Here is a 17,153-nt window from a genome sequence, read left to right as displayed (position 1 = left end):
TTACCGACACTAATTCAATGTTCCTCAATTTCTAGAACTCAAGGGTGATAAATGAAGACCAATTCTCATCTAGAATGTCCGTAACTTGCTCAGCCTGGTGTTCTGTTGCCCGCGGGGACACCGCATTCCAGCACGTGGCCAGCTCCATCGCGCCTTCAACATGTTCAAGTGGTGTTGCGACAAAGAAACAGCTATCAAGTCTTCCAAAACGGAGGCTCCCAGGCCCAGATATCCGCCAGGTGCTCGTCACTGGGGAGTAGGAGTAAAAAATTTTCTGCCTTCAGCATCTTTTCGTCATTTTTGAGCTCTTCGGTGAATTCTCGAGCGGGAAGCTGCCATAGAAGCGTTCGGGCCTTGATGGTGGCTGCATTTCCGAGCTCCAAGTAGCTTTGAGCCTTGTCCGGATTTGTATGGAGACTTTCCAGCGCTCATAGCTGAATTAAGAAGATTTGAGCTTCCACCTACTGGGGATTCTAATGGCGACCCGCTCGCTCAGCTGCCGCGGCGAGTTCGTGGCATTCCTCTATGAGATTTTTCAAATCGAGCTCAAGTCTCATTGGGTCCGTATCTCACGGGTGCGTGAGTGACATAAATTCAGCAATCAGAATGACGCCGAGGCGAAGTTCGAGATCCAATGCCTGCAGGTAGCAGTGCGATTGCGGGACTTCGTCGTAAACCATGGTCAAATTGCATATTCCCATCCACATTCATCATGAAACACTCGTGGTATTGCTCGTCGCAAGTATGGCTACAGATTATGAGGTTTCCACAAATCACAGAGCATCGGTATTGAGAGGAAGTAATGTCAACGTGACAATCAACGGTAACTTCGTGACTGCAGACGGGTACCGACTTCTCTACCGACTCACGACACTGGCCGATCAACTGATACTGCCAGTATGGAAGATCAGATGGAACACGATTGCATTTGAGTTCTGGATGCTCCTCGTAAACGTTCACCATGCATTTCTTGGGACAGGGATCTCCACATGGCGCGGGACGGGTGCACCCCATCTGTGGTTTGAGGCAAGACTCGAGACAAGGAGCGGCACTGGGAAGCCCTGGTGCGTAGAATGACTGCCCACAGGTATTACCACCAGGCAGACTGTGTGTGCAGTGTAAAGCGCGGCCACCAGACCAAAGAAGGCGTTCGGAATCGGCAAAATCAGAGATGGACATTGTGGTGTAATTCATTTCAAGAGGTCCAAAAGACTCCGAGCATTGTGTCGACGACTTCTGCCCATATATGGATGTGGGTGAACCACGTGGATTTGCCTGCGATGTAAGTTCCTTGCTTCGCGCGAGACAGAAGAACATTCAGTCGTCTCCTTACCCCCCAGAAAGCGCCGTTGCTCACCTCCGTACTTCTGACCAGTGGAACAAACATAATTCTGGCCTCTTCGCCTTGCGAGCTATCCACAGTAGCTATTCTTAATACTCTCTATCGGTTCCGAGCAAAACTATTTCCAAACCCAGCCTTTTTGAGATCCCCGCAATCACCTTCTCTCAGCAAAACGGCAAGGATTGCGAGAATCGCTGCTATGTACTATTGACAAAACTCGGGAGTGGGCACAGTGATATTTTGTTCTGAGTATGTGCGCTGAAGAAGCAGGTGGTTGACTAATATGTACGCTACTTCGACCTCGAAATCATTCCAATAACGCATGGGCACGTCCTCCGCTAACGAGACCTCTTCTGTCATTTTGGCATGCGATGATCGAATCAAAATGAACTTTCTCACTTCAACGGACCCCCATCGACACCACCGATATGCCACGAAGAAGGGTCACAGACAAAGTTATGTACTCCAAGTGTGCTCTCGGTGTCTTCTAGGCTAGGTATGGTACCAATGTGACAGACATCATCATGGCCATTGTCATGACGACCAGTGTCGACCGAGTCTTGGTCCACATGCGTACAAAATCCTATATTTTTTCAAGGCTGGAATGGTCTATATTTGGAATGCACACGTGCTAGCCGTCTTTTGAGAATCAGAAAGTGGAGATAGCAACCGCAGAGCCGCATCCATATGTGGAAGCATGTTGTCCCCCCAAGCCTCTCGTGTCTTCGTCCAAAATAATGAATCTTGAAGCCCCGCATGCATCTATCTACTGCTCAACCCAGAAGATGCTCTTAACGGGCCTACATGCATGATTTTTCAATTGTTTCTTGACATCTCTCGATTTCCCTAAAGCTTCGTTTAAACTTCTTTTGGTCTATTCTCAAAATTTTCAAATAAGTTTAGAGAGATAAGCCATCGCCGCATCTTCAGAATCTTTACATTATTTCAAGTCCGGCCTTTCAAGACACGAATATGTATGCAAAATCTCATTGATGGGCAGTCTCGATCAATTTAATTATGAATAAACGTTCACACCTTCTTTGTACTCTTTCAGTGTTTTCCTCCTTTCCTCATCTCAGCCATCTGCTCATCCGCCGAGTCCAAGACAGCCTGAACTCCCTTCTGAGCATACATGCGCTGAAGCCAGTCCCTGACAAGAGGGAATTCCTCCTCACTGAAACCATTCTCAGTTAAGGCGGAAGACGCAGCTCGCTGCCAAGGAATAAACGAAACATCCGCATACGAAACCTTATTCCCAACCAGCCAAGGCCCATTTTCAAGATTATCCTTGTTTGCCTCCTTCTGCTTGGCAAGGCGCGCCTCAAGAACCCCCGTCACACGCTTAGCCTCATTGACATAGCGATCAACAGCAGACTGGACCTTCTCGCCATGATATTTAATGAACCAATAAGCCTGGCCATAGTAGGGACCCTGACCGGTCGCCTGGAGATAGAGGAAGGAGCGAGCTTCTTCGGCCTCGGCGCTGAATCTGGGGAAGCTCAGCTTCTGGGGCTCTTCGGTGTCGTAGCGCTCGATGAGATATTCGATAATAGCGCCAGATTCCCAGATTGTAAGGCCGGTGTTGGGGTCATGGATGGCTGGGAGACGACCATTGGGGTTAACTGCGACGTATTCGGGTCCTTTGACCTTGTCGAAACCGACGTGGATGGCTTCGTGGGGGAGGTCGAGGATGGCAAGGACGATGCCGACTTTCAGGGGGTTGGGTCCGAGAACCCCTCCATATAGTTGGATTGGCTTAATCGTAGGAGACATGGTGGATGTGTTTGGTTTGTGGTCGAAGTCAAATGATTTCGATGATGAATAGATATGTTCTATGGTGTAATCTGCCTCTTTTAAGTAGGGTTAAGATAAACTAAAACCGAGCACCATTCTAGCCGTTTCCCACGAATTATTAATTTATTTCTACCAAGCTTGGCCAATACATAATCGTGGGGTAAGCATTGGGTACCATTTTCAGTCCATTATTCAGCCGTCGGGCTTGCCGGACACCGATCGACCGGGATGCGGACGTCCCACGGACGAAATATACGGATTATGTAATCATTTAAGCCACAGCGACGCATTGGAATGAAGGAAGAAGAACCGGGACACAGTTACAAAGTATATTCATTCAAATTCATAATCTCAAATCCTACTATCTCTCCCTTGGAATGGTAAAGCCTTGGCTATGGAGTCTGAGACAATACTGCTTTTAGGGGCAACAGGTATATAGACCTTAAACATCCCGATCACAGCATGACATAACTATCCTGCTAATACGATTACACTAGGTGGTTCGGGCCTTGCCTTCATCGAAGAAGCCCTCAACCTTCCCAAGCCACCCCATCTAGTACTTTACGTCCGCACTCCTTCTAAAATTCCATCCGATATTGCTAAAAACACAAATGTATCCCTCGTCAACGGAGACCTCACAGACTTTGACGTCCTCACATCCGCCATGAAAGTCCATTCCATCACAACAGTCATCTCTTTCCTCGGCGCATACGTCTCTTTCTCCGCTATGCTCACCCGCCGCACCGACACGCCAATTGCGGACTCTTTCCCAACGATTATCCGGGCTATGGAAGCCAACGGAGTCAAACGTATACTCGCCCTATCGACGGCCTCATACTGGGTTGAGGAACGAGACGTCGCGACGTGGACGATGTCGATTTGTGGGACTATGCCGAAGCTCTTTGTTCCACAGGGTGATGCGGAGATGGTTCAGATTGCTAAAAAAGTGAGCGAAAGCAGCGCGGATCTAGATTGGACCATCTTTCGTGTTCCACATCTGACGGATGGTTCTGCGGATCTTCCTGTATGGGCTGATTATATAGGACCGAATCACAAAGGTGGTTTAAATTTATCTCGGCGAAGTCAAGCACGTTGGGTATTGGGAGAGATCCAGGCTCGAGAATGGGTTCGAGGATCGCCGTTTTTGGGAAACTGTTGAAGGCGTCACGTCACGATGATTCGGGTGTTGCAATGAGTTTACGAGTGAATTACGCAGAACAAATTGACGATAAAACATATTTGATGTTTCAATAACTATCCGCTCCAGTAAAGTGCGACTGAAACAGTACATCCTCAATCTCAACATATGACTCGAACACATGAACATTATATACACAGGGGGTGAAAAGCGGCATGGAATAAATAAGACCGAAATGTGATCAAACAACCACAATGCATGCGAATTGAGATTTCTGACCAGCCAACGCAGCAAGGGGGGGATCAGGATGGAACCCAAACCGGTAATCGGGTGCCAAAGTTTTGCACTTTTGTTATAAGGTCTGCGGGAAGGCGATGTTTTTGATGAAGTTTTCGTGGTCAACTGATGCTTCCCAATCGCTTTTGGTGGACCCGCCAAGAAAACGCCATGGATATCAACGGTAAAAAGAAATGACGGTTATGATAGACTTTTATCCCTTAGGGATTTAGTCGCGGTGGTTGACAGCGAAGTCGACATTCCGCTTCCGCATCAGATCCTTGCGCTCCTTCTCCTTGGCTATGAATGAATTAGTTGATGAGTCTATGATGGATACCGGGAAGAATGCGCATACCTTCATCGTAGACCAGGAACTCGTGGAGACCACGACCAGAGGGAACCATGGGCAGGACAGGGACCTTGCGGTCGGTGATGACCTCCAGAAGAGCGGGGCCTTCCTGCTCAATGAGCCACTTCAGTTTGGCCTCGACCTCAGAGGCACGGGAAACACGCTCAGCGGCAACGCGCATGGCGCGGGCCAGAGGAACGAAGTCGGGGTTCTGCTGATGAGTGTGGGAGTAACGGTCCTCGTAAAACAGGTTTTGCCTAAGTAAATTGTTAGCTTGCGAGTTCAACATCTTAGAAGAAATATTGAGATGCATACCATTGTGTGACCATACCCTGCTCCTCGTTGTTAAGCAGAAGAACCTTGACACCAATGCCGAACTGGGCAGCAGTGGAAAGCTCGGTCAGAGTCATGTTGAAGGAAGCGTCACCGTCAATGTCAATAACCAGACAGTCGGGGCGAGCCACCTTGGCACCGATGGCGGAAGGCAGACCGTAACCCATGGTACCAAGACCACCGGAAGTGATCATGGTACGGGGGTGGCGCCAGCGGAAGTGCTGGGCAGCCCACATCTGGTGCTGTCCGACACCAGTTGTAATGATGGTCTTGTCCTTCATGTGCGCAGTGAGGTCACTGAGCTTCTCAATGACAGCCTGGGGCTTGATAGGACCGTCCTCGGCCTGACGTTCATAGAGGGAGAGCGGGAAGCGGGACTTCCAGTCATTGATCTGCTCGAACCACTCCTTACGCTCAGGCACGGCCTTAACATGAGGCATGAGGAGGCGGAGGTTGTCGGCGCAATCACCCTCAACGGCCTCGGTGGCCTGAACGACCTTGTTGATGTTCTTGGGCATGATCTCGAAATGCACAATACCACCACGGCCCTCGGCAGCGGCGGCCTTGGCCTGGGGAGCAAACTTGGGAATGCTCAGAGTGACACGGTCATCGAAACGAGCACCAACGGCGATGATCAGATCGGCCTCCTGCATGGCCATGTTGGCGTAGGCAGAACCGTGCATACCGAGCATGTGGAGCGCCTTAGGGTCCAACTCGTCGAAGCCACCGAGACCCTGGAGAGTGGTGGTAACGGGAATCTGACACTTGTCGGCGAACTCCTTCAGGATCTCAGGACCATCAGGGCGGGCAAGCAGACCCTGACCGACGTAGAGAACGGGCTTCTCGGCCATGTTCACCAGACGGGCAACACGGCCAATAGTTTGCTGGAGGGACTTCTGACTCATCTCGCGAGCGGCCATGGAGGCAGCACTGGGGAGGGAGGGAATGGTGCTGTGCATGGGGATGGGGTTGCGGAGAATGCCGGCGGTGACATCCTTGGGCAGGTCGACGAGAACGGGACCGGGGCGACCGCTGGTAGCGATTTCGAAGGCCTCCTGAATTCGGCGAGGCAGCTCACCAACGGACTTGACCATCACGTTCCACTTGGTGCAGGCACGGGAGATACCGATGACATCGGCCTCCTGGAAGGAATCCGTACCAATAGCGCTGGTAGGGACCTGACCACAGAAAACAACCATGGGGGTACCGTCAGAGAGAGCATCCTGCATGGGGGTGATAACGTTGGTAGCGCCAGGACCGGATGTGACCAGAACAACACCGGGCAAACCAGAAGCACGGGCATAACCCTGGGCCATGTGACCAGCACCTTGTTCATGCTTGGGGAGAACGAAGTCGAAGTGCTTTGAGTTGTAGATGGCATCGAAGACGGGAAGAATGGCACCACCCGGGTAACCGACTATCAATCCAATATGTGAGCCGACGGCGGGACTTCGAATAGCCGAATAATTGGGCACTTACAGACTTGCTTCACATTGAGACGCAGCATCATCTCGTGGAAGATTTCACCACCGCTCATGCCCACCATCCTTTCCTTTCTGTCAGCGTGTTTCCTTTTGCCAAGACCACACAAGATTCGACCTACGAGTCATCGAGCTCGGGGAGCTGGCGGTTTTGCAGAGGAGAGATCTCATTGCGGTGAGGCTCCTGGTTGAACGCCGGGCTAGGGACGGGTCTGGTATCACTGATGACACAATGTCAGCAAGGCATTGGCCATGGCCACACGACGGACTCACGAAGAAGCAGCAGCAGTGCTCTGGGTACGCTTCTGAGGAGAAGAGCGGTGGGGCGAAGCAGCCGAAGCCACGAAGGAAGTCGAGAATGGTCGACGAGCAGAGGTGAGCTGCCTCTGGAGGTGCAGAGCGCGCAGAGCGCTTTTGGACGGTCTGAGAGGCATCATCATGACAGCCCAGAAAAGATACGGATAGAGGTCAAAGAAGGGAAAAAGCTGCCTCTGGACCGTGAATCTTCTGGGGAGAGGAAAAACGGCTTAAACCCAAACCAACCGACCGCTCTGAGTCAAGAATTCGCCCCTTGCTATTGGTTCTTGCCTCCTCCGCACCTCCGACCTCGGCGCGATTCGGCGTCACCTGACCGTTTACCATATCAGATCATGTGATTTCTTGCATTGAACCGGGGGAAAATGATGATTTCAGAATCATAAAAAAGAACACCTCAGAAAAGGGGAAAAAAGAAAGAGATCTTCAAAGGGCTTTAAGGAGTTGCAAAGGAAACTTTCCAGATGGAGCTGAAGAACGAAGTGTATATGCCCATTCAGCTACATCTCCATACGCATACATTAGTGTCTCCATCCAAGGCGGCTTGTTGATCCTTGTGTGACTCCAGCCTCCAACCGCATGGAAGCCGTGCTCTTGATAGTATCTGCGAAGGAGGTGTCAATTTTTTTCAAGTCTACTAGAGTAGTGAGATAATAAAGGAACGAACTTAATCAACTTCCGCTCATTTCCCGCCCAACTATCCACCAGAGTGCATAAAATTATGAAAGAGGTGAAGGAAGGGCTGTACTGTAGGGAGCAGTATAGGCCTTTGTCCCAAGTCTCATCTTAATTACACACACCCTTACCTACATGGCTGTATTCCACGTGCAGCTGCACCGCACGGTTCTGGGGGGTTCTCAAACTTAACGCTCTCACCTTGCCGATCGTGGCGGAGATGTTTTCTTTTTCCCCGAGTTCTCCAGTGCAGTGCCTACGGGGGATCCCGAACTTGCTCGGAAAGCCGGGGTGGACCCATGACAACTCGGCCCGGTTATTATCGTTCCTAGGCCCCGGGAGAGTTACTAGGATTATGCCCTAAGTGCTCTCCCAGATGTTCTATTTATTTTCGGATTTCCCGACCCTACCCAGGTATTACTTTGACGTTTCCGGCATATCCAGGCGCGCCACCATTACTCTACAAATAACCCGAGGACCCTAGACAAAGAGTTCGGAAGAATTACCAAAGATAGACTTTGAATCGTATTTGACTCAGGAACATATATGACCTTGCTACGTCAATTGTAAAGCACTGGCCAATTAATCCAGGGACAGTAGGGGTCCATGCCACCCCCCGCAAAACTACGCTGCAAAAGGACACCGGGAATGATACCGAAGCGGTACGGAGAACCCCACCACTAATTTACCCGGGGTTGAATCTGGAGGGTGTCATTGTCTGTTTCAATTACTCAATTGCTTCTTAATTCTCTCTTTTCCCTTCTCTCTTGCTTTTCCCCTTTCAACCCCTCCCCCTCCCCCGATAATTCAAACCGACTACCCCCGCCATGCCGTCACTCGAGCTTGTCCCGCACACAGAGTCCATCGCTGAGGTCTACGCCACTGACGATGCCTCCGTAAACTCCGTGGCCCCGGAACACCAGAAGCGCTGGTCTGCTCTCATCCAGCAATTCAACAAGCAGTACAATCACCGCCCTGACTTCGTGGCGCGCAGTCCGGGCCGTGTGAACATAATCGGCGAACACATCGACTACTCCCTCTACGATGTCCTGCCCACCGCCGTGAGCGTCGACGTGATTATGGCCGTCAAGATTGTCCCCGCCAGCGCCTCCGGCTCCACAGTTAAGATTGCCAATGTTGCGCCGGAGAAGTTCCCTACGCGCGAGTTCGACGTCCCCCACGACTCGGATATCGAGATCGATCCTAAGAAGCACGAATGGATCAACTACTTCAAGGCTGGTCTGCTTGGTGCTGTGAAGTTCTTGCGCAAGGAAAAGGCCGATGGCTCATTTGTCCCTGTTAGCATGGAGATCCTCGTTGACGGCAATGTGCCCCCGGGTGGTGGTATTTCTAGCAGTGCTGCCTTCGTTTGCGCCAGTGCTCTGGCTGTTATGAAGGCCAACGACCACAACGTGACGAAGCAAGACCTGCTGGACCTGGCCGTTGTCTCTGAGCGCGCCGTTGGTGTGTACTCTGGCGGGTAAGTTGGAATCGATTGGTCTGAAGTAACGAAATACTAACCAAAATGCCATCGACAGTATGGACCAGGCTGCCTCCATCTTTTCGAAGCGCGGCTTCCTTTTGTACACCCAGTTCTTCCCTCAGTTCCACGCCCAGCACGTTCCCATCCCCAAGGCCACCGACGAGATCACCTTCCTCATGGCCCAGAGCTTCGTCACCTCCAACAAGGCCGATACCGCACCCAAGCACTACAACCTACGCGTGGCGGAGTGCACACTCGCCGCCTCGATTCTGGCCAAAAGCTTCGACCTGACCCTCCCCAAGGACAATAGCTCCCTGGGCTACAGTCTGCGCAACTTCCAGAACCAGCTGATGACCAAGGAAGAGCGCTTGCACGACCCTCTGGAGTATCAAATCGACTCCGTCATCCAAGCAGTTCAGGACATCCTGACCAAGGAAGAGGGTTACACACGCGAGGAGATGGCTCAGATGCTGGGCATTGCCGCCCCCGAGCTCGAGTCCAAGTTCCTTTCTTCATTCCCCGTGCAAGCGGAGCGGTTCCTGCTGCGCCAGCGTGCCTTGCACTGCTTCAAGGAGGCCCGCCGCGTGCTGGACTTCAAGGCGTGTCTTGTTAATGCTTCTCAGCTTGATGAGAAGCGCATCCGCTACTTGGGCCAGCTGCTCAATGAGTCACAGGAGTCGTGCCGGACACAGTATGAGTGCAGTGCGCCTGAGGTGGACGATATTTGTGCTATTGCTCGCCGTGCTGGTACCTGGGGTAGTCGGTTGACTGGTGCTGGATGGGGTGGATGCACTGTTCATATGCTGCCTCAGGGTAAGGTCGAGGCTGTGACGAATGCTCTGAAGAATGAGTATTACCTCAAGAAGTTCCCTGATATCAGTGCCGAGAAGCTGGAGCAGGCTATGGTTATTAGCAAGCCGTCTAATGGCTCGTTTGTGTATGTTTTCCAACCCCGTGGATCAGATGGATGTGTTGCTAACGGTTTATAGTGTTGCGGGAGCTGCTATTGACCAGATTCCTCTTTGAAGTATTAGATCTCATTTTCCGAGTGTTCATTGGCGTTGAACCGTGAATAACAATTGTTCTAAAAGAATCCAAGATCCAAACTTCCCCGATGCTATTATTCAGACCCAACTGGTATAACTTGATCAACGCTGAACGTTTTCCATTAGGGGGATTGATTCAGAGAATCGTCCTTCAGTTTGCGCCTCAACCGGCTTTGGACCCATGTAGTAAATCATATAGATGCGCGGGATGTCGGACAGAAGCACGCCGCAAAACTTCATCCCATGAAGCTGAATCGGCAGCAGCTGTGATGGCCTATACAAGCTGGTCGCGCCGTGAATCTGGAGGCACGGCTGCCCAGCGTGTCATGTCATAGAATTGCAATAAATAGTTCGCCAGCGAACCTTTCAAGTCTTCTTTTTCGCGGCTGCCTTTCCGAAGAAATCACTCATCTTCTTCATTCCAGTTGTATTGACCTTCTTCAGATTGCGCACTGCCTGAGACTCCGCCGCCTTCTTCACCTTTTCTTCCTCCTCCTTCTTGCGCTTCTTATCAGCTCGAGACTCCATTTCTTCATCATCCAGACCACGTTTACGACTGAAATCAGACATGTTTCGCGAGGCGAATGCCTCGGTGCGGAGCTCGACAAGTTGCTTTAAGCGGTCGTGCAACGGCTTGAGATCCAATGGAGTTTCAGGCGAGGCGAGGATCTCATCAATTCTGGAACACAACGATTGTGATAGATATGATTCTTTCATGAAGGACAACACCGTCACAATTCGCTGCAAGCGTCGGACATTATCTGTAGAGTCTGAATCTTCACCGGGAGCTGGTGTAGATTCTCCCGCAGGTGTTGACACCGAGGGAGTAGAAGTGGTAGCTACCGTAGACGGGCTGTCCTGTCTTACCTCAGATCTGGAGCTTGCTTCCTCGTCCTTCGGAGCCTGACCGGCCAATGATTCCTCTCGCTTGACAGCCATCAGCGGAGCAGCCAATGCCTGGCGGATGAAACGTTCCTCCAAACTTGCTGGCAGCCCCTGCACAGCCATGCGCTCGGCCTTGGCGATCAATTCCTTGAGAAGTTTCATCTCGCTAAAACGGAGCATTTTCTCGTCGCCTGCCTCCACAGTCTCACAAATCGCTTCTGCGCGAGCTAGGAGTGTACTTCGAAATGTTTCATCATAGAGAACATGGCGAAAGTGAGGATGGAGGTCATCGTTCGAATCGATAATATCGTCCAATGGCTGGAACAGAGATTGGCCCGATTTCGTAGAGATTGAAAATAGGTGTGCCAGGAAGAACAGGGTGTCGATTGGCGTCGCAATCAGCAATTCGGCCTTCTTTGCAACTGACGCGGTCACCGAAGGCACGTCCTTCTCCTTCTCATCTTCGAGTGCGATATTTGGTTCTTGCGACTTTGGCGTATATAGAATACTCCTGGCGGCTGTCGGAGGCGATGCGACGACTGTAAATTCATAGATACCGCGTTCAGGACAGAAGAAGTAGCGCGAGAGCTCGCCAGACTGCGGGTTGGGAAGAGAGAGCAGACGCGCGTGGGCGCTGGTGGGCGACGGGAGGATAAAGGTTTTGCTGGGCTTTGCAGCGACCAAGGTCTTTTTGTCTTCAGACTTGGGCTCCTCCTTGGGAGCTGTTGCTCGAGTGGTGCGAGGCATGATGGGTTGAATTGGAAAAGTGGAAAGCGCGGGTCCAAGGAAGGCGCGAGACGCGCCGGGACGCGCCGCTGGGACTGCGAATCATGTGCGAATGTGTGAATGTGTGGTTCCTCACATCTCCTTGCTTCACTCATTTCCGGCTAGTTTTGGGCTTCTGTCCTCGTGTCTCGGAGCGGACCTGTCTTCTGCCTTTTCATCTCGGCCACTTTTGATCTGACTTGCTTTTGCGCGCCGACGGTGCGGCTGAAGGAGCGGGGAATGAAGCTCCGTGGGTGATTTCCTGCACTTGAACTCCCCAATCCCAATACACAAAAAGTGAGTCTCTCTTTGGAGTGAGATGGCAATTATTGCTTACGATGTTCTCTCCAAGTGGCCGACAGCGCATGGCCGCCCAAATCGCCCCGAGATGCCCTTCTGAGCTCGCCGAGGGGCCGACAAAAGTACCAGGACGTCCAGCGTCGGCGAGAACTCCTTTCGTCACCCTTGAAACGCTCGAATACCACACCAAACTTCCGATCAAAAGCTAGCCAGGTCCTGGACGAGGGTGAAGATGAAGACGACGCCGAGGACGAAGAGACGCTGGAATTGCAGCTCGCAGAGATCCAGGCTCGCCTTAGATTGAAGCAGCTGCAGAAGAAACGGGCCAGATCTGGCACAACAAGCTCAAATGTGGAGGACGGAGAAGATGAATTCTCTAGTCTGACCTCCGGTATTGCTTCTTCATCACGGCCACGAAGCCATTCCTTGGTCCCAGGAAGCCCACAGCGCACCACCCAGCGGAGAACACAAGTCGACGAGGTTCAAGTTCCGGTGTCTCCTACAAAACGAGAAGCACCGCCAGACCCTTGGTCTCCTCAAAGATATCGCATGGGTATTGATAAAGGCTGGAAAGCCAGTGATGTATCACTCAAGCGACCACCGATCTCAAGGCCAGACGCTAGGCCAGCCAGCCAGCTGGGCACCCGGAGCGGTGCTATGACACGCTCCACTGATGTATTTGCGTCGAGACCGCAGACCTCACCTTCAAGCGGAGGATTACACAGGATCAAAAGCTTCAGTGAGAGAATGGCCGAGGGCCGAGCCACTGAGAAGTCACGCTTGGAAAAGGCAGAGAGAGTCCAGGCCAATAGAAGCTCTGCCTTTCAGTTGGATAAAGCAGAGGTGGATGCTTTCAAGACCGCAGCTTCCAACAGGCTACCCTCACCACCCTCATCTTTCCGGGAGCCAGAAGCGCCGAGTTATAGTCGAGAAGACATCATGCGGGCGTTGAACAAGCCCCGACCTGGCGGGTTGACACGCAGCGAAACGGCTCCAAATGTCAGACAGTTGAATGGCAAGGATGACACGCTCTCCGAAGAGACAGGAGATTCATCCAAATTTGAATCACACTCTAGACAGCATCTGTCGAGCCGCGTCCTACCTCATTCCTTTTTGAGCCGCACACTTGCAGACAAGAAAGTCCTCACAATCCCGGATCTCCTCAAGACAATCAAGGCGCCTGACTTTGAGCTACCGGACGAGATAGACGGAGACTTCGTAGTCTTTGGGATCGTTGCATCCAAGTCCGACCCCAAACAAAAACAAAGTACGGGAAACGCTTCTGCAAAAACCGCTGATCCTTATGATGACGGTCGAAACAACACCGACCGATACATGGTCATTACTTTGACTGATCTCAAATGGACCATTGACCTCTTTCTCTTTGACACCGCTTTCCCACGTTATTATAAGGTCTCAGGGGGAACACTCATTGCGATCTTGAACCCTACAATCATGCCCCCTCCAAAACACAAGCTTGACACCAACCGGTTTAGCTTGGCACTTTCATCATCGGATGACAAGGTCCTCGAGATCGGACACTCTCGAGACATCGGTTACTGTAAAGCCACGAGGAAAGATGGGAAGACCTGCCAGACATGGGTGGACGGTCGAAAGACCGAGTTCTGTGACTTCCATGTGGACATCCAGATCCGACGCACCCAAGGCCAACGCATGGGTGTAAACAGCGATACGGGCATGTTTGGACCCGGTGGCAAGTCTGGGCCACGGACCGGTCAGTGGCAGGAAGGCAAACGCCGCAGCGCTCAACGTGATCCTAATAATCCCAAGCAAGGCTTGAAGCCGGAAGGTGCCCAGTACGATTGGGGTTCCCAGTCTACGTACTACGTCGCGCCAGCTCGCAAGGGTCACGGAAATCGGACCTCCTATCATCCCAATGCCTCTGGAGACTCAGCTGCGAACTTGCTCGATGCAGTTAGCGATGACCCCTTCATTGCGGCTGGCATGATGGGCCGTGGCATGGAGAACAAGGAAGAGCGACTCCGCCGGCGTCTCGCAACTCAAGCGCGCGAGCGTGAGATCACACAGAAGCTTGTTTCTGGCCGCACTGGCGTTGGCGCAGACTATCTCCGCACACGTACTGCCAACGAGAGTCCCTCTGATGGCAATAAGGACAAGCCTTCAGGAACACCCAGTACACCGAAGACTCTTCCCCATAGCAGCAGCATGAACCTGGCTAGCTTCGGCAAAGCAAGGAACGTCCGCCTGAGCCCCCAAAAGCGTGCCAATGCCAACCCACATGGCAGCGGCGTCAAGAAGACTCGCTTTCTTACTGCGAATGGGATTCGAGAAGCAGGCCGAGAAAGCCTGGGTGGCCCGGCTCAATCTGCTAGTAGCAGACGGCAGGTTCTGTCAGATGACGATGATGATGAATTAGATATCATCTAGTGTTCATTTGAAGACACTGGTTGTTAAAGCTGTAGGTTCAGCTTGCTATAACGCTGTTACGAATCAAAAGAAGCATGTCTTGCATAAGAATTCTTTCCCTTGATGTATTCAAGTAGATTCCAAATTGAGAGTAGAATACTCAACGGGTCTACGGGTCTATGTAGAACGAGTGCCCACACGTAGAGCATTTAGCCAAAGGTGTTAGATCAATCGAGGACAACACCTGAGACCTACGGGATGAAGTAAGAAGGCCAGAATTTTCAGTCCACTACTACAATCTACGAATCAAGTCATTGAGAAGTTAATGATCGTATCAAAGGTCTTCATTCTTGTCACCACACAACCGTAGACTCCATCGCCCAATTTATTCATCTTAGACCCATCAATCCCAGGTAACAACCAAGGAAGATGGTCTCACAGAACAAAAAAAAGGGAAAGAAGCCGCATTAAAACACAGGACAGAAAAAAAGGAAACTCCGAGCCCCATAGAGAGAAAAAAGGAAAGACAAACTACCAGGTATCCATGGCTTTCCGTAAGCCCCAAACCCACGCGCCGCATTGAATAAGTTCCCAGCGCTAGTCGTGAAGAAAAAAAAAAAAAAAAAACAAAACAAAAAAGCAAAGTAAATCCAAGAGAAACAAATCAAGCTGCAGTATGGACGTGCAACTACAGCATATGTATACATGCTGTTGAGAAGGGTTGTCATCCATACAACCTCCGCAGCTGTGCAAAGTCCAGAAATCGCGAGACGGCCTGGTGGACAGATGAAAAGGAAAGTCAAAGTGATGAAATGAAAGAAGAGCGCTCACGCAATGCACCATGAATGTCAGATGGGAGGCCGAAGAAACAATTCCAGAAAGGCGAAATTGCACCTAGGAAGAACGGGTGCTTCGGGTCTTTTTGGCAGCAGGGGGACCAGTAGGACTGGCAGCCCGGTCACTTTCCTTGTCGGCCGTCTGAGAAGGTGCCACCGTCTCGGGCTTCTGCTTCTTGCGTAGCCACTGGTCGAAGGGGCTGATGCGCTTGCGCTTGGTCTGAGAGGCAATGTTTGCGGTAGGAGTTTCTTCGACCTGAGGGCCGCGAGCAGACGAGCGAGTAAGACGAGTGGCCCCGGGAGCTTGAGGAAACTCGGGGGACATCGGGGTGGCGACGGGGGATGCCGAATCACCTTGAGCTTGTCCCTCATCATCGGTAGGGGCATCATCATCCCCCTTGTCCACAATGTCACAGAGTGGGGGGTTGCCCTTCTTCTGCGCAAAGAGTTGGCGAGGTTGGATAGAGTCGCGACTCAGAGTCTGAATATTGTTCAAGATCTCGTCATTCCCGTCGAGCAGATCGGGACGAGCAGCGAACAAGCCTAGATCGTCATCTGATTCCTCGTCATCGGCATCGAAAGTTTGAATGACTCTCTTGCCACGGCTGCCAGAATAATTAGAATTGGTCAAAGACGTGCGGGGTAATTTGGAGGACTCACAATATCATAGTCATCTTATCATCAGGAGTGCGGCGGGCATCACGCCGGCGTCTGCATACGTGTCAGTCAGAGTCAATTTACAAGGCTTTGGAGTCGCAAAACTTACCGAACAGCTGAGCTGGGAGGTCCAAGCCCACTGAGATCAGAACTTTCAGCTTCATCACTTGGTGGAGCACCGGAACCAGTGTCACTAGATGCCTGCAGACGAGCAGCAAACGGTGTTGCAACCTGTGAAGCCTTTGGGATGCGGTCACGGGAGTCCGTGTAAATTTGAATCGCCCTCTTGCCAGACGCAGGGGCCTCAAAACTCCCCAGGGAGAATGGAGCGGGCTTCTTGGGAGACATGGTGTGAGCGGGGAAAAGAGTACGAGAGGCTGATGAGAAGTTGTCGACCTTCTTCTTTGAAGGTGTTTTAGCAGGAGTAGGCAGAGCCTGGCTCACAGCCGTGCGTGAGCGAGGGGGAGCAGAGGAGGGGACATGATGCGAGGCAGACATGTCAAAAGGATCATAGGCAGATTGTGTGTTAGAGCGGCGACCTTCTTTTGAAATGGTGGCAGTCGGTTTCGAACGTGCGCTAGCGCCAGGTGTAGATAATGTCTCTTCGTCAAGTTGGACTTTTCGATATTTCTTGGGCGAAACACTCGATCGTGCCTTGCTCGGAGAACTTGGACAAATCGGCGGGGGAGTCGTCTCAGCACCTCGAACGGCGCGTTGCTTGGCTAAACGCGTTGAATACCGAGTTGGATATGGCGAGTACTGGTCATAACCCGCTCCATGGAGAGGAGCGGCTGGGACCCTCAGGGCTGACGGCGAAGGCGGCGGCGGAGTGCTCGCCATATTGAACTTGGATTTCGACGATATATAGGCCAACAGTATTTATCGATCTGCGCGTCGCAGACAATGATTGCACGGGATCTTCGAGGTGTCGAGGTCGTCCAGCCAACGGTCGGCCGGTTCGTGTGTTGATATTGGGACGAATTCAATCAAAGGCGAGGCTGTTCTGGGCGTAACTTGGGGGAATAAGACTCTCGAAAAGAACAACAATTGAGAGTAAACCGAGAGGAACTTGACGATCAGTGAACGAGGA

The 17,153-nt window shown here is 51.7% G+C and overlaps 7 protein-coding genes across 7 annotated transcripts; 3 read left to right on the top strand and 4 right to left on the bottom strand.

The window, feature by feature from the left end:
* Window positions 1-2,392: 2,392 nt before the first annotated feature.
* tpcF (glutathione S-transferase tpcF) lies at window positions 2,393-3,115 on the bottom strand (the record flags this gene model as incomplete). Its single annotated transcript, XM_056890745.1, has 1 exon — window positions 2,393-3,115. One exon carries the CDS (start codon window positions 3,113-3,115, stop codon window positions 2,393-2,395), a length of 723 nt encoding a protein of 240 aa, XP_056737236.1.
* Window positions 3,116-3,530: 415 nt separating this feature from the next.
* On the top strand, window positions 3,531-4,203 carry N7443_010688 (NAD(P)-dependent oxidoreductase; the record flags this gene model as incomplete). Its single annotated transcript, XM_056890744.1, is given in 3 exon segments — window positions 3,531-3,567; window positions 3,634-4,160; window positions 4,180-4,203. The coding sequence occupies 3 exon segments, from the start codon at window positions 3,531-3,533 to the stop codon at window positions 4,201-4,203; spliced, it is 588 nt and encodes a 195-aa protein (XP_056737235.1).
* Window positions 4,204-4,779: 576 nt separating this feature from the next.
* N7443_010687 (acetolactate synthase catalytic subunit) lies at window positions 4,780-7,150 on the bottom strand (the record flags this gene model as incomplete). The annotated part of the gene is made up of 6 exons (XM_056890743.1): window positions 4,780-4,850; window positions 4,906-5,156; window positions 5,215-6,649; window positions 6,712-6,779; window positions 6,836-6,934; window positions 6,987-7,150. 6 exons carry the CDS (start codon window positions 7,148-7,150, stop codon window positions 4,780-4,782), a joined length of 2,088 nt encoding a protein of 695 aa, XP_056737234.1.
* Window positions 7,151-8,530: 1,380 nt separating this feature from the next.
* On the top strand, window positions 8,531-10,212 carry N7443_010686 (uncharacterized protein; the record flags this gene model as incomplete). The annotated part of the gene is made up of 3 exons (XM_056890742.1): window positions 8,531-9,183; window positions 9,242-10,123; window positions 10,176-10,212. The coding sequence occupies 3 exons, from the start codon at window positions 8,531-8,533 to the stop codon at window positions 10,210-10,212; spliced, it is 1,572 nt and encodes a 523-aa protein (XP_056737233.1).
* A 386-nt stretch (window positions 10,213-10,598) lies between these two features.
* On the bottom strand, window positions 10,599-11,864 carry N7443_010685 (uncharacterized protein; the record flags this gene model as incomplete). The annotated part of the gene is made up of 1 exon (XM_056890741.1): window positions 10,599-11,864. The coding sequence occupies one exon, from the start codon at window positions 11,862-11,864 to the stop codon at window positions 10,599-10,601; it is 1,266 nt and encodes a 421-aa protein (XP_056737232.1).
* A 337-nt stretch (window positions 11,865-12,201) lies between these two features.
* Window positions 12,202-14,591, top strand: N7443_010684 (Mcm10/DnaG-type zinc finger protein; the record flags this gene model as incomplete). The annotated part of the gene is made up of 2 exons (XM_056890740.1): window positions 12,202-12,233; window positions 12,293-14,591. 2 exons carry the CDS (start codon window positions 12,202-12,204, stop codon window positions 14,589-14,591), a joined length of 2,331 nt encoding a protein of 776 aa, XP_056737231.1.
* An 873-nt stretch (window positions 14,592-15,464) lies between these two features.
* On the bottom strand, window positions 15,465-16,903 carry N7443_010683 (uncharacterized protein; the record flags this gene model as incomplete). Its single annotated transcript, XM_056890739.1, has 3 exons — window positions 15,465-16,011; window positions 16,067-16,117; window positions 16,173-16,903. The coding sequence occupies 3 exons, from the start codon at window positions 16,901-16,903 to the stop codon at window positions 15,465-15,467; spliced, it is 1,329 nt and encodes a 442-aa protein (XP_056737230.1).
* Window positions 16,904-17,153: the final 250 nt, after the last annotated feature.

This window comes from Penicillium atrosanguineum (genome assembly GCF_028827265.1).
Source record: "Penicillium atrosanguineum strain IBT 20685 chromosome Unknown utg000008l_segment0_segment0, whole genome shotgun sequence".
In the NCBI taxonomy this organism is placed as follows: domain Eukaryota; kingdom Fungi; phylum Ascomycota; class Eurotiomycetes; order Eurotiales; family Aspergillaceae; genus Penicillium; species Penicillium atrosanguineum.
The sequence above is the reverse complement of the archived record's forward strand: the minus strand, read 5'-3'. Positions and strand labels throughout refer to the sequence as shown.